This window comes from Apis cerana, linkage group LG11, assembly GCF_029169275.1.
Source record: "Apis cerana isolate GH-2021 linkage group LG11, AcerK_1.0, whole genome shotgun sequence".
NCBI lineage: Eukaryota > Metazoa > Arthropoda > Insecta > Hymenoptera > Apidae > Apis > Apis cerana.
Genome location: NC_083862.1, coordinates 15633373 through 15648935, shown reverse-complemented (window position 1 = coordinate 15648935; position 15563 = coordinate 15633373). Strand labels below are relative to the sequence as shown.

The 15563-nt window shown below is 37.9% G+C and overlaps 4 protein-coding genes across 7 annotated transcripts; 2 read left to right on the top strand and 2 right to left on the bottom strand.

The window, feature by feature from the left end:
- Positions 1–65: 65 nt before the first annotated feature.
- Positions 66–2104, bottom strand: LOC107994196 (uncharacterized). 2 transcript variants are annotated; one of them, XM_017050988.3, is made up of 7 exons: positions 1693–2104; positions 1237–1484; positions 1034–1156; positions 906–961; positions 753–831; positions 564–692; positions 66–501 (listed from the first exon to the last, which is right to left on the bottom strand). In XM_017050988.3, exons 1-7 carry the CDS (start codon positions 1949–1951, stop codon positions 295–297), a joined length of 1101 nt encoding a protein of 366 aa, XP_016906477.2. In that variant the 5' UTR covers positions 1952–2104; the 3' UTR covers positions 66–294. The 2 variants fall into 2 exon arrangements, with proteins under 2 accessions (XP_016906477.2, XP_028521017.1); XM_028665216.2 differs by having other exon boundaries at positions 1237–1460; positions 1693–1859.
- Positions 2097–7320, top strand: LOC107995533 (orcokinin peptides-like). 3 transcript variants are annotated; one of them, XR_009832093.1, is made up of 5 exons: positions 2097–3973; positions 4234–4312; positions 4572–5054; positions 5281–5362; positions 5422–5455. XR_009832093.1 is itself a non-coding variant. In XM_017053119.3 (4 exons), exons 1-4 carry the CDS (start codon positions 3893–3895, stop codon positions 5639–5641), a joined length of 462 nt encoding a protein of 153 aa, XP_016908608.1. In that variant the 5' UTR covers positions 2097–3892; the 3' UTR covers positions 5642–7320. The 3 variants fall into 3 exon arrangements, 2 of the variants coding, with proteins under 2 accessions (XP_016908608.1, XP_016908602.1); XM_017053119.3 differs by lacking the exon at positions 4572–5054 and having other exon boundaries at positions 5422–7320; XM_017053113.3 differs by lacking the exons at positions 5281–5362; positions 5422–5455 and having other exon boundaries at positions 4572–5172.
- A 324-nt stretch (positions 7321–7644) lies between these two features.
- LOC107995526 (cyclin-dependent kinase 5) lies at positions 7645–10101 on the top strand. Its single transcript, XM_017053101.3, has 7 exons — positions 7645–8053; positions 8544–8632; positions 8720–8913; positions 9022–9109; positions 9188–9359; positions 9428–9639; positions 9760–10101. Exons 1-7 carry the CDS (start codon positions 8017–8019, stop codon positions 9865–9867), a joined length of 900 nt encoding a protein of 299 aa, XP_016908590.1. The 5' UTR covers positions 7645–8016; the 3' UTR covers positions 9868–10101.
- LOC107995519 (T-cell immunomodulatory protein) lies at positions 10077–12810 on the bottom strand. Its single transcript, XM_017053088.2, has 3 exons — positions 12658–12810; positions 10810–12355; positions 10077–10739 (listed from the first exon to the last, which is right to left on the bottom strand). Exons 2-3 carry the CDS (start codon positions 12334–12336, stop codon positions 10476–10478), a joined length of 1791 nt encoding a protein of 596 aa, XP_016908577.1. The 5' UTR covers positions 12337–12355; positions 12658–12810; the 3' UTR covers positions 10077–10475.
- Between the last annotated feature and the right edge of the window lie 2753 nt (positions 12811–15563).

Sequence of the window (15563 nt, the reverse complement as noted above, 5' to 3'; positions counted from 1 at the left end):
AAAAAAAAAAAAAAGGATTCGTTGAACGGAAAAAGAAAGGAGAAAGATTCAATGTTACTTTCCGATTTTTTTTTTTTTTTTTTTTTATTAATTCTCCTCTAACACAAGTCACGTTAAAACGAACAAAAAATGAAAAGGAGAGAGCTGTTGGATGGAGAAAAATAAGAGGAAGACGAACAAGGGAAGAAACGCACTTAATAAATAAATAATAAAAGATTGGTATGTACATGTACGTATCGTATTATAATGGAAGCAAAAGGGACGATATAGACCAATGCGCACGATGTAGAAGCTTTAAAATGTATGGGCGTTGGGACACAATATCGTATCGTCAATATCGGACACGATTTCAGCTCGATGCAACAGACCTTCGACGAAATCACCATCTTTCGAGATTTCTTCCGGTCCTCGACGAGCATGCTCACGAATAAATTCAATGACTAGCTCGGGATTTACGTATGACATGCTCAATCGACATCCCCAAGAGATCAAAACTAACGGCTGAAACATCAATTTTACGTTTAATCGAATTTTAATTTCAATCACGATCTGCGAATGCTTACATGGCTTTCATCCAAGAGGTTATACGGACTGATCACGTGTCGTCGTAGACAACCTGCGAGCAAGCTTTTTAAACGCCTTACTTGCATCGGATTGGCGCATGGATGATACAACGCAACGATCGCTCCATGCTGAAAGGAATATGTTAGAAAAGTGGAACAGAATAATTATTTTTCGAACGTGCCAATTACCTCTAAACTATGAAGCCACCTCTGCTTCGGTAAAAATTTGTACTCGCCGTAGACAGGCCACAAAGGTCTGTGTGTTCCGCTAAAAATGATGCACGCTTATTAAGATTTATAGATTTTTCGAAATTAATGAAATCAGACAAAGATCGCGCTTACTATACGGGAACAACTTCGTCGTATTCTATTTTCTCGTACATACATTTGTGCATAGCCTGTAAACATTCGAATTGATACGCAACGCATTTTCGAAATAACCATACATACATATGTGTACATATACTTACAACATAATACTTGGGCATAAGTACACAATACATGATCGCTTTCGTACTTCTATTCGGAACGATTCTTTTGTCGTAACAGGTATGAACAATTGGATTACCGTCCCAATCCATAGTTAAATTACTCTAAAAAATGATAATACGAGATAAAGATGATCGATGAACGAGAATCAGTGATGAAATAAATGACATATGGACGTACGTACCTTTGCATCGTCGCAATTTTGCGACGAATATCCCATTGGTATTCCATGAAGGGATTGCACACTTGTCTCACTAATCTTTGGAAATATTTTGGGTGGTGGAGTAGGGTCGTTTGGTCTGTCAGGCATCCATCGGCCAGGCCAGTCTTCCAATTCATCGTTAATGATGTTTCGACGACTCTCTCCATCACGACCGAATACATATTCCCGAAACGAATCTACTTGATCTAAATCAAAATTTCGTGGATCTTCTGTAACGTTTAAATTACGGATTATTATCAAACCGTTATTTTTCGCGAAAATAATCGAAAAAATGGAGGATTAAATGTAATTTTGTGACACGTTAAAGGTTAGGAAAAGCGAACGAGTATCTCGTAAACACGGATCGTTGCAACAAAAGCGTTAAAATTTAGACAATCGTGTATATAAAATCGGCGCGCCCGACATTCGAATTATCACCTTCGTAATCGTCGTCAAGAAATTCGTCGTTTGCGGCGCTTCGGGCGAAAAAATAACATACGAAGAGGAGTAGAACAGTTTTCGTTTTCATTTTCACACAGATGACGCGGTAGAATATCGATCGAAGGTGGCCTGTAGTTGCGATGCGACTATTGCCATCTCGCGGACTGAAGGAAACATTAAGCACGCCTTTGTGGTTTTTCTTGAATCGAAATTGACGATAAAAAACGCATGAGTCAAAAAACATGAAGAAAAACATTATATTTATTTATAAAATTTTAAAAAACGATAGAAAGAAAAAGAGCGATTGAATTTATCGTTATTGTATCGAATATATATATATATATTAGTATGTACTTGGTTTTCAAGATACGAGCGTTTTGCGCGTTACTCGGCTTCATGCGCAAATCGCACGAACAGGATAAATGTTGTCCATGCAAGCAGGAACCATGTTGAACGTTTCGTTATCAGCTATTAGCATTACCGAACGTTCTCGATAATTCGATTAATTAACAGGGACTCGTAAGCGATGTACGGGCAGGTTTGTTCTACCAAGTACTCGATTGTATCTGTTGCAACGATCGAGACACGATCTAAAATTAGTCCTGACCCATCCACTCTATACAAAGGTCGATCAGTGATTTTCCACTCGGATGGAACAAACAAATATATATTTTCCCGCCTTATATATTACTCGAATCGGCGATTCGTTTCGATAACAATAAGTGACTTTTCAATTGATATTCTGAGAATAACGCGAGTCGTTTCTTTGTAATTTTTCAACGAAAATTTTACATCGTCGAAGAGAGATCTCTGCAAAGAAAGATATAATTTAATTCATTTTCCAATAACCGCAACTTTTTTTCAATTGAAGATAAATCGAATGTCGGGGCGATTGAAGCGAGGATATTCGATGATATTGAAAAGAGGGTGGAAAAAGATAAGAGAATGGTATTCATTAGCGAGCAAAAGGTGTCGAGTAGCTGTCAATCGCGCTATCGCGAACAGAGACGAGTCGAGTCGATATAGAAAGCAAAGTGCTCTCGACTCAACCGTGTTAACGCGAATGGTTAAAGGTATGGCAAAGGAACATGAGTATAAAGGTAAACAGGATGATTTAAACGGTACACATTGCATTGAGTGGATAATGCACGTTCGTGTCTTATCTTCTTTCGCATTTATCGGCATATCTAAAATTGAAAATTATGCAGTAGAATTTTTTCTTCTTTCTCGTTATCTTTTTTTTCGTATTCATTTACGTTATTTTTGCAAAAGAATCGATTCGAAAATCATACTTACTCTCTCGTGCCACATCCAGAGAGGAAAAAAAATGTTATTACTAAAAAAAAAATTTCGACAAATCGTATCTTCGTAAATCATAAATTCATTAATCGTTACTCGATATTTTCGACGCCTGTCGCATGTTCCATTTCGTTACATTACTGAGATATTCGTTTATCCCGCCAAAATATGAAAGCGATTCTTGGATCGGAAAAAGAACGGCAGAGAGGAGGATTATGAACACGCTTTCGGTTGATTCGAAACCGGCGCCCTTAAGCTCGTTTTCCTCACTCGTAAAACGTTAATGGGACGTCGATAATTTGCGTGTGTGTGTGTGTGTGTGTGTATACTTGTGGCATTCACGCGTGGCGGGAATCGTTTTCTGCTCCAAATACGGAGGAGCGAGATCGATCGATCGCGTTCCCAGGGTTTTTTGTCCCTCGTCGTGAAACGTCGTGATCAAAAACGGATCGAAAATGGAATGGAATGGGAAAGATAGATGTGGCGCGAACAATCGTAATGGTATTCGAAGGGAGGCGAAACTTTTGATCGATAACTTTGCCTAAATACGGAATCGGTTGGAAATGGAATTGGCAATGCCATCGAAGCGAGATGCGCGCGATGGCCCGTGATGATATGATCGGAGGCACGAGGTGATACCACGCGTAAGGGATAATGGATTTCGGCGTCGCGACTTGTCGCGGTTTGTCGCGTCGCGGCGCGTGCGTCCTCCAAGCCCGTTTCGCACCCCTCGATCCGTACCCTCTCGACCGCTTACCCTCTCTATATATATTTCGAACAACCACGAGGTGGACCGGTACAAGGCACACGATTTGAGTAGTAGGTACACCTCGTACGCTCAAACGCTCGCTTCATTTCACGTTTTTTGGTAAAAGCTGCGCGACTCGCTATCCAATCAATGATGTCGTGCCACAGTGTTTTCGCTCTCTCGATCCTGGCTCTCTCGATCACGGCAAACGTTTGGATATCCACCGTTCAGGTAATACCACCGTTTTTTCTTTCCACCTTGATTAAACGACTTTCGATCGTATTGGAAATTGTTTGAAATTGCAAAGTGACGCGAACGAAAACGAAAAATCCTTATGTTCGCAATCGTAAAATTGGAAACATTTTCAACGGTCGAATCGACATTTTTCGTGCGTGGGAGGGAGAATTTTTTATCGATCGAAACACGGACGAGTCGCGTGTTGTCAATCGTGGCACGATCTCGACTTAATCGCAGGACACGTTTGATTCCAGGCTGAAACTAACCTCCTGCGCAGAGAGTTTTACGGAGCCGTTAATCCGCAATTGCTCGCTGCTTTTCTCGACGACCATGGTAAGTTACCATTAACGACTCGTTCGCTTCTCTTCTTCGCATTCTATCCATTCTATCTGCAACAGACTTGTCGCTTGTGTTTCGTATACGCTTCTGTCTCTCTCGTCCGAACAAAACAATAACGATTCGCTTACGGGTTGAAGAACGGAGGGACACGCTTGCTCGAAGAAGGGATGGTGTCGGTGATGGTGATGAACGAATTTCGACGAATTTTTGATTGATACTCACGGGATCGAAACGACGATCGACGAATTTTCAGGATTGCCACGGGAAAAAGTGGGGCAATCGGACCGTTACTTGTCCCGGCTAAGAGGAGGCGGCAACGTCGCACGATTACTCTCAAGAAGCGACGTTGGAAAAAGTAATTACGATGCTCGCGACGGAGAGGACGAGCGACTCTCGCGCCACTTGGATCAGATCGGTGCCGGCAACCTGTTGCGTGGCACGGGTTCTCTCTCGGCCGAGCGTGAGGGCTTGTCCTACGACGGCCGTTGGTCGCGTAGGAATCTCGATCAGATCGGGGGCGGGAATTTGCTACGGGAAGCGGATAGTCGTGGTGAACGAAACTTGGACAGCATCGGCGGAGGTAATTTGGTCCGTGACGTGAATCGACCGTTGTCCCCGAGCGACAATCTTCGGCTCGACAGAAACTTGGACCAAATCGGTGGAGGAAATTTGGTGCGAGGAGTGGAACATCGACCGGTCGAAACCGTCCGTTAGAGAGAAGATTATTTCGATCAACGTAGATATCCGATCAACGTTGTAGAATAGATATAGATAGATTTTCGCGATTCTCTGTAACACGCGAAAATACAGTGAAAATAAAGTAAAAGTCGCACGAAAAGTTGCGATGCATCGAACGTTCGAGTCCTCTTTTCCCTCTATCCCTTTCTTTCCTTTTTTTCACGCGCTTTATGTACATATAATGTTATATTATTAACGCGCGTTTCTCCTTCGTCTCGTTCAAGATGCGAGAGCCCGGGGAAATCAGCGCGAGTACTCCTCTGGATCGGGCGTGAGCGAGCTCGTGGACGAGCTATCTCCAGTCAGGTAAATATCTGCTCCTGTTATTTTCTTCCTAGTGCTTACTCTTCGTTTTTTCTTGGCAGCGACTCGATCGGCTATCGGCCGTCCGAGCGGGAAACGCTCGAACGTTTCGAGAAGCGGAACATAGACGAGATCGACCGGACGGCTTTCGACAATTTCTTCAAGCGAAACTTGGACGAGATAGATCGCGTCGGTTGGAGCGGATTCGTGAAAAGATTGACCAACTACTTGGCCACGGGTCACAGAACGAACGGTGGCCCGGTGATTAGACGATTTGGCTGAAGGGATTTTTATCTCCCGTATTATTATTATTATTATTATTATTATTGTTTCTTTTCTCTTTTCGACTATTATCCTTTTCCCTCCCCACGGATAATAATAATAATAATAATAATAATAATAATCAAGATTCCGACGACGCTTGCTCGCTTGAAAACGGACAATTTATTTTTTTGGCTGCGGTTCGCCGAGAAGGCGAACCTCCGGCGTCGTGACTATTCGAGCTCTGCCTTCCGACATCGTTTTCCTCCCTATATTTTCACGAGGCCCGCACGCGGAAAATTTGGACACAGGGTTCCGTGCTCCCTCTCTCCTGTCCACCTCCGATATCATCGAATCCTCCCGGTTCTCGATGCTTCTTCTCTCGGCCGCGGCGACGATCCTCTCGATCTCTGTGCTCACGTCCATCGGTGTCTCGATCCTCACGCTCTCTCGGTTCCGGTCCATTCGCACCATCTGTTGTTCATATCGACCGAGTGAGAGGAAGTCACCGATCCTCGACATCTAACCGTATACCTCGATCACGTTCTCCTCGAGGCTCGCGAATCGTCGTAACACCATCTCCAATTTTGAACTCTGCGTCGTCAACCGATCGGTGACTCGAAGTTCCTTCCCGATATCCTCCTTGATCTGGGAAAGAAAAACGATCGAACTTATTTATTATGGGGAACGCGTCGAGGCGTGTATGCGTCTACCTCGTCCATTCCCTTGGTCACTCGTTCGCCGATGTAGCGGAGGTTGTCGCGCGCCCGACGGACCTGTCGACACACGGAAAGCTAGGGGGGAGGGGAGGGGAATTGGGGTGCGATCGATCGATCGATCGGATCACCATCGAGTATACGTTACGATCGTGGAAAATTCTCTCATCTCAGCGATGATCCTGCGTCGCAACATCGTAGCCGCTAAAAACTGTAAATTTTTTATTAGGGTTTTTTCTTTTTTTTTTTTTTTTGACTCGTAGATTTTGTTGATTAATCACGCTTACGCGTTGACAAATGTACAACAGTATCACCAGGTTGGTCAGCATTGGAATCGCGCTGCCGAGTAATTGCTCCGCGAGTTGCATCCTTTTCTTCTGTTTTTTTTTTTCTTTTTCTATTTCTTTTTCTTTTTTTCTTTTACCGTTTAAAAAATTTTTTCATCCGGACAAAAGAACATTACGTTCCGATCAGTCATTGAACGACGCAAACATTTTTTTTCTCCCATAGTATCGTTGCAGACGCGATCTTTTTCCTGTCGAATCTGTCGGAAGTTTGTCGACGAAACAAAATACAATTCCTTCGTTAACTTTCAACCATTTCCCGATCAACTTCATTTCGACCGATCCATCGTTGATCGAAGAGTATGAAAAAATCGAATTCGGATGAAAAAGATCTTCCATTTCCGCATGAATTGTCCACATTCTCGCTGTATCCTTCTTTGTCATACTCTGCTTCAATAAAGAATAGTAGAAAAAAAAAAGCGATTTTAAAACCATCGTTAAAACCAATGTTAAAAAAATAATCGTAATATGTAACCTATTTATATAATGGCGTATTTCTACACATCTGCTTCTAATCCTTTTCCTCTTCTCTTTTTTTTTTTTCGTTCAATTTCGCCTTGTATCCATTTATTTCCGATACGATGTCCATACGAATGGTGTACTTTTTAAAAAATATCAAATAAATGTTTTGGCTAATGTATTTGTTTTAGTTTCGATATGCATTGCGATATAATTTCACGATATATTCCTATATATATATAAATCACCCTAAAAAATATGGATATTCCGCATATGCGTTACACCTTATAATATTACGATATTAATAAAGTACAGCTACGTTGTATTTTTTAACACGTATATACGAGTTCGCGTGTGTTAGAATTATTACATTGATCCGTGACACGAGCTCATATTGTGATATACATATAACAGTAATACACAAGTTACGCATCTACTTATAATATATTCAATATGAACATATATTTCAAAATATATATATATATATATATGTATATTTTTTATTGTTGATGATAATCTCCGCCGCTAAGCTACATTTCGTTCACTTAGCGTGCATTCGCGTCGTTACGTTGTATTTTGTTTGATTTATTCGTTTTTTATACCGGCGTGAACATTGTCGTATACGTGGATAAAATCATTTGTGTTATTCGATCGAGTTAAAGACTGTTCAAAAATCGTATCCGCAACGAACGATTATTCGATCGTAATATATCGAAACGATTTGAAAACAGCGCGGAGATCGATTCACAAAAATTCTAGTGAAGCGTCACGCTGATAAACGCTTGTGGCGCCACTTCTAGCGGTGTGTTCGCGCACGACTGTTTCGAGTGCAGCGCTAACCACTCTTCATTATTCCGCCCGACGAATCGCCAAAAATATGCAAAAATATGAGAAACTCGAGAAAATAGGAGAAGGTGAGCGTCTATCTTTCCTCAATTATTCGTTATATTTTTGTCATTGTTTTTTCTCCGACTTTATTCCGCTCGTTTTTACGTACGGATTCTCGTAACGTGTGCCGAATTCTATGTACTTTTGTGTATATGTGTATCTTTTGACAACCGAACGACGACGCATCATTATCGCGATTCTTCTTGTATTTGAACGAAACAGAGTAAGTAACAATCGTTTAATCGCATCGATTCTTCCCCGATTATTTGTAACTCTGTATTTTTATCAATTATTTCTCTGTCTACATCGTTGACGAGTAAAATGTCAGACAGTGTGGTAATATTCTGGCCTCGATCGGTGTATTAAAAAACTATTTTTATCATTTATATTCTCAATCCGTTCAAATGCAAGCATTAAAAAAAAAAACGATCGATTATTCTTGGAAATCTATTCGAGTATAACGATATGATTCTGTTAAATAACGTAACGACTAAACAAGCATTTATTGCGTTTCAGGTACTTATGGAACCGTTTTCAAAGCCAAGAATCGCGAGACCCACGAAATCGTTGCTTTAAAAAGAGTTCGACTAGACGAAGACGATGAAGTGAGTTTTATAAGTATAAATTTACTAATTTGTTCGATTTTCGTCTCTTTCATATTGAATTCGATTTTTTTCCTCTATTACGTACAGGGTGTACCGTCGTCCGCACTCAGAGAGATTTGTTTACTAAAAGAATTGAAACACAAAAATGTAGTAAGATTGTACGATGTGTTGCACAGTGATAAAAAATTGACTTTGGTTTTTGAACATTGTGATCAGGATCTCAAGAAATATTTTGACAGTTTAAACGGAGAGATCGATTTGGATGTCGTCAAATCCTTTTTGTAAAGTATCGCTATAACTTTTTTTATTTTATCTATCTATATATATATGTGTGTGTATAACATTTAAAATATGCACAATTTTACGCACCAAATTTTCCTTTCCTTCAGATATCAATTATTACGAGGATTGGCGTTCTGTCACAGTAGAAATGTATTGCACAGAGATCTTAAACCACAAAATTTACTTATTAACAAGGTACGATTTTTTACCAATTCCGTTTGATTTGAAAAGAACATCTTTCAACGTTTATATTTTTTTTTACACTTTGTTCAGAATGGCGAGTTGAAGTTGGCCGATTTTGGACTAGCGAGAGCTTTTGGAATTCCCGTAAAATGTTATTCAGCGGAAGTTGTAACACTATGGTACCGTCCGCCAGATGTTCTTTTTGGAGCGAAATTGTACACAACATCCATCGACATGTGGAGTGCCGGATGTATATTTGCTGGTAATTAATCATAAAAAATGAGAGAAATAACGACGGATGATACATGGTTGCCAATCTGAACTATTTAGAACTAGCGAACGCCGGTAGACCCTTGTTTCCCGGTTCGGATGTGGACGATCAATTGAAGAGAATATTTAAGATGTTAGGTACACCGACCGAAGAAACGTGGCCAGATTTTACGACTCTTCCAGATTACAAACCTTTTCCACTTTATCATCCCGCTCAAGGATTGGCCCAAGTTACGCCAAAACTTAATTCCAGAGGCAGAGATTTACTGCAGGTAAAGGGAATGTTCAAATTAATATAAATCCCTACTTGTTACATTTAAAAATATCCATGTATCAAAATTTTTTCTTTCTCTTTTCGAATTTTTACCGTTTCTTGTCTTTTACCTTTTCAGAGGTTGTTGGTATGTAATCCAGCGTTAAGATTGTCGGCGGACGAAGCAATGGCGCATCCCTATTTCAACGACTTAAACCCTGCCATTAAAAACGATCGTTGTCAGTAGTGAATCTCGTTTAAATCGGTTCAATCTACAGCGAGTACGTCGCGAGTAGTGCAACGACCAAAATCATGCCGGCAAAGATCGTTTGTTGATATATATATATAAATATATATATATTATTATTATTGTAAGTATATATTTCGCACTCGATGCATCGGTTATGATGCAAGATCAAGCAACGGGTCCTGTGTTATAAAAATGTCCAAGAGAAATCAATAAATTGTCAATTTTATTAATCACGACGATTTTCTATCTGAAACTGAAGAGAGAGTGCGCGATATATTTCAGAAACTAATTGTACAAAATACCGCCAAAGTTTCTTTAATAAATTAAACATTATTACGACACACATACACACACACGCACACACACACTACCTACATGAGTACCATTAATCGTATCGATTTATATGATACATCGCGTCCAATCATATGTATACATTTATTTGTTCACTCGCTCGTTTCTTCGTAGACGTTTGTATATTTGTTAATTTAACGAATCATCTATTTATTTATCGATTACGGAATAACTTATCGAATTATTACATTATTAAATTATTACATTAAATACAATTTTCTTAAAGATATTCAACGGATTTTTACATCGGACCTTTACATCGCATCGAAGTGGAACCTGTGTGCTTCCTGAAGTTTCTCGATCTTGTCCTCCCTTCGCTCTTTCCAGTAGAGAGCGATGATAATCAAGGATATCAAACCACAGGTACCGGTCAACGCGGCAGCGCTAAGTAAAATTAATTTACTGGGTGTCACGAATAATTGGGCTTTCCATCGCCAAGGTTCCGCTATCGGGTTTGGAATTACCACCATTTGAGAATTGGGAATAATTTGCGGCCATTCTCGTGATTTTCCACCGACCTGTAAAGCAAATAATCTTGTATGAATCGTATAAAAAAATTTGTACGAATTGCTCGAAAAGATGATTTACCCCGATGGTGAGAGCGTCGACGAAATTGGGCGTTCTACCCAGACCAAAAGTCGTGTAAGGTAAATTGAGAGAGAAATGCGCGCTCTGCGGCAATTGAGCAGCAATCGCGTTCCGCGGACTGCCGTCTTGAGTGGTGGTTCGATAGGCTATCGATGGACCAGGAAGATTCGTTCCGTACGTTCTCTTTTTCTTGCCGAGCGAACCAGGAGAAATCGGATACATGCTGTTGTTGCGTCCTGTCAACACCATCACTTTGACAAAGTTAGCATCGTAATCTAAACTATTTTTAAACGCAGCCGTACGGTAAGTGTTGCTACTTTTCTCCAACTCAACCAGGATCACGTCTAAAATACCGTCTTGATAAAAATCATAAAACACCGCCATAGCGGTTTCATTGTGGAACGGATTCAACGCTTGCCACTTAACTTCGAATTTTCGAGCGAATCCAACGCATGAATCGCACGCGACGTTCTCCAATAGATAAGAACGTTTTTGTTTTCCATTGGTCGATTTTAATGTGGCTAACAAATCCGGATAACCGTCCATGTTGAAATCGCCGCCACGAAGAGTGATGGTATCGGTGTATCGTTGTCCATCAGGCTTCACGAAACCCCACAACACGTTATCCCCATCTCTGAAATTCACTTTGAGATTGTACCATTTATCGGATGTACCATGTACGTCGGAATACATCATGATCGTGCTATTCGTACACGCATCGTCGAAACATAGAGGCAGAAGCAAAGACATTTTGCCCGTTAATTCGACGTCCAAATAGAGCGTTTGTCCAAGCACGCCGTTAAAATTATCCAATGTTATGCCATAGGGGAAGGATATCAGTTTGTGAAATTGAAATCCTTGCTCGACTCCGTGCCAAATTTCAAAATATTTCTTCGTAGTGACAACTAGATCCGCTAAAAAGTCGTTATTTAAATCGAGATAAGCATTCGAGTGAGGTTGGCTGATCGGTGCATTTTGCGACGGGTTCATCGGTATAGCTGTCGGTGCTTTCCTGCTTTGATTGAACACCCAAAATGTACGCTTGTTCTCATCGTTCAAGCCAAATAAATCTATTATCATATCGCCATTATAATCAAGAGCTAATGGCTGACCCGTCATGTTGAGCAGAGGATGATTTTCGTTCGTGCAATTCAGCCGACCATTTCCACCCCATAGTATATATACGTGGGACAATTTCGTTTCCTTGTCGAACGTGATCACTAGAACGTCCATAAATACATCTCCATCAAAATCACCTGGCACCACACCAACGACGGTACGACGAAACGTGCAACTTAAGTCGAAGCTTGGTCGCAAAAGGGGCTCTTGTTCAGCGGCCAGAAAAATTTCAACGGTCGTACCATTTTTACGTAACATGAACACATCGGTCAATTCATCGGAATTAAAATCACCGAAAGCGGCTGGCATGCCGTCTAATACGTTTCCGAATACCGCAGAAGTAATATCGCTGCATCTCACCGTAATCGCGATTGCGATCACTTGTACAATTATCAATCCTATTTGCATTGCGTCTACTCTTTCTTATCTGCAATAAAAATTTTCATCTTTATCTTTATTTTTATTTTTATAATTTTTTCAATTAATGTTTTAAATCTTTTTCATAAAACAAACATAATACGAACATATGATTCAACCGTAAAAAACGTAATTACTTTAACGACGCAAAGATCATGTAAAACTAACCTAAAAATTTATATAGTTACTCGAAACAAATACAACGATTAAACAAGTTAACGCGAATATGACAAATATATTTGTTATATATTGAAAAATTTAACGTAAATCGGAATACTTGTAACTGTGTGAGAATAATAGAATAATACTTACCGTTGTAAATGAATCGCGAATATATATCAACCTTATTCATTCTGTTTTGATAATTGATCGATGACAGTAAGACCACAGATAAAGCATAGAATAGAATGTAACGTTTAACAGGACTTTGAGTCTCGTGTTCTGAAATACCGATCGTGCAAAAAAATTATAAGAATACTTATATATCCTTTACATACTATTATATATAGCGATAATACAGAAAGTCGATTTCCTTCATTTAAAAGTTGGAAAAGTAAAAAAAATCTATATATTCTTTACATAGAAAATAAATTCATACATATATAAAATATATATATAAATCTAACATGTATAAGAATGTAAATTATATATATATATACGATAGAAAAATTCATAGAAATAAATATGCATAAAATATATAAAAATGAAATGCTTGATTTTTGATCAAGAGACCAAATTAAAGAGACAATAAATCAAGTATCGAAGTCGTCTCTTGAATATATATATTTTGCGGAATATCTAGACAAGAAGAGAAAATAATGGGAAAAAGATAGAGATAGAGTAAAAATACTGGAATCAGCGTCATCTTCAGAGTGCCACAAATGATACACATAAAAGAACGACAGAAAAAAATAAAAGAGAGACAGACACAGAATTAGAATTGACTATTAGCACCATCTCTATCTAAAAATATACAACTTTTTTCTGAAGAAGCGTATTAATAGAGATAACGCTAATCTTCAATTCTTACGTTACATTATCCTGTTTTTGAAGAGATGCTTTTGATATTCAAGAGAGAGCGCCGTAAGGCGATTCTTATTCTATTTCTATCCTTTTTCCATTATTTTCTATCCTTACTTTCACTATGCGTTTCATTTACGGCATTCTACGAAGATGGCGCTGATTTCAATATTTTTTATTCCATTTCTGTCTTTGTCTCACTATTTTCTTTCCTTTTTTATATTTGCTTTGCAAAATTTATAGGCTTAAGAAACAGCTTCTATTATTTGATTAAGTTTATCGAACGTATCTTTTTATTGAGTTTAAAGAAGAAACGCAAACATTACGAGAAAATGTTTAATTATCATATTGATGATGAATCAAAGCCAGTTTTTTTTTAATCCAATGATTGATGGTGTAATTAGTATGTAAAAAGAATTGACATATAATTAGTGAAATGTCTAATCGAGAATATCAAAACGCATAGAAGTAATAAATATGGCATATTCATATTGCTGTGGTTTTATCAACTACTAGATGATTTTATCCAAATGATTGGTATAGACTTAGATATTTTTAAAATTAAAAATTAAAACGCAATTGTAGTTCCAAAAGGAAAACAAAGAAATATATCGACATCCTATTCATTTTGTTTATGATTATTATGCGCCAAGAACAAATATAGACAAGGAGACAATTATGGAAGAATACACGTAAAATAAAAATATTAAAGCTATCATCATTTTCAGAATGCTAATGTAAATGAAACACAACAAATAATGAGAGAGAAATTGATCATTTATCATCACAATATAGCAAAATAAGTTATGTGACTGATGACGTATGCTCGCATCATTCGCCATAGAATAGGAAATTTTCCGTGACGTGCGCGCTCACGTTAATCGCCACAGGATAGGATAATTTCCTAATTTCGGTATACAAACACGAGATGGCAGTAATCTTGAAATTTTTCAATCTTCGTCTAATTTACGAACAAAATATATATTTTTATATATTTTTATATTATCGTTATATCATCAATGGATGAATATTTCGTACATATTTTATACGAAATATCGTATGCATTATAACAGAATTATATAAATACGCGTTAAAAATTATTACTTAAATTTCATTTGTCACGCGTGTATTTCAATTTCAGTAATACTTTTTTAATTTTATTCCATTATTGCGAGTAAATAATAATGCATTTAACGTAAGTACGAATAATAAAGATTATATACTCCATAAACTGTGCTACAAGAATGCGTTAATAAAATAGATCGTGCATATTCGTCTATTTCAACCACGGACTATAGATACGTGTACATTCTATACATATTTTATACATATCTATAGTTTGCGATTGAAACGAACGAATATGTACCATCTCTTTTATTTAATTTTTTATTTTGTATGGAGATTTGATTTTTTAAAATTAATTAGATTAAATTGATTAAAAAGGATTAAATTAGGATAAAAAAATGAGTAGAAATTAAGCTAACCAATGACACGACGAATATAATTGTCGAACGACTATATTTTATTTACCCGTGTGTACATCATTATACTTTTATAATTTCGACAATATGAAAGACAATTACATACGGTCCCAAGAGATTGCATCAGTCTTGGCCGCTCAATAGTCACAAATATTTGTATAAAAATATCGATCGTTTTACGATTGTCTACATAAACATATCTCGAGAATTATTTCTCAAAATTTTGCGAATATAAATTTTTTTATCGTCGGTAACGCATGAATGCATACACGCACTTTGGCACATGCCAAGCACATATACACATAGCATACGTATATATATATACATATACATATATATATATGTATATATATGTATATACGTGATTAGTTACATACGATCTAACAATTAAAGTACAAAATCAATTTTGATTAAAGCAGCATTTAATCCATGATCACAATTTAAAATACCCTCACGCACGTGAAATTTAGAATTAATAATCGATTGCTTTTTTTTTTTTTTACTATAACAATGAAATAAAGTAAATCACGAATCTAGTAGTAACTTTGGACAAAGATATCGATGATATAATTAAGATAAAAAGATCACAAAAAGACGCAGGTACTTTAAACCGATTCCTGTCTGTTCAATCAAGAATATCATCAATACGATCAGAGATCGGTTAGACAAAAATATATATATATATAACAACGAACGGAATACGATTAGATAATTTGA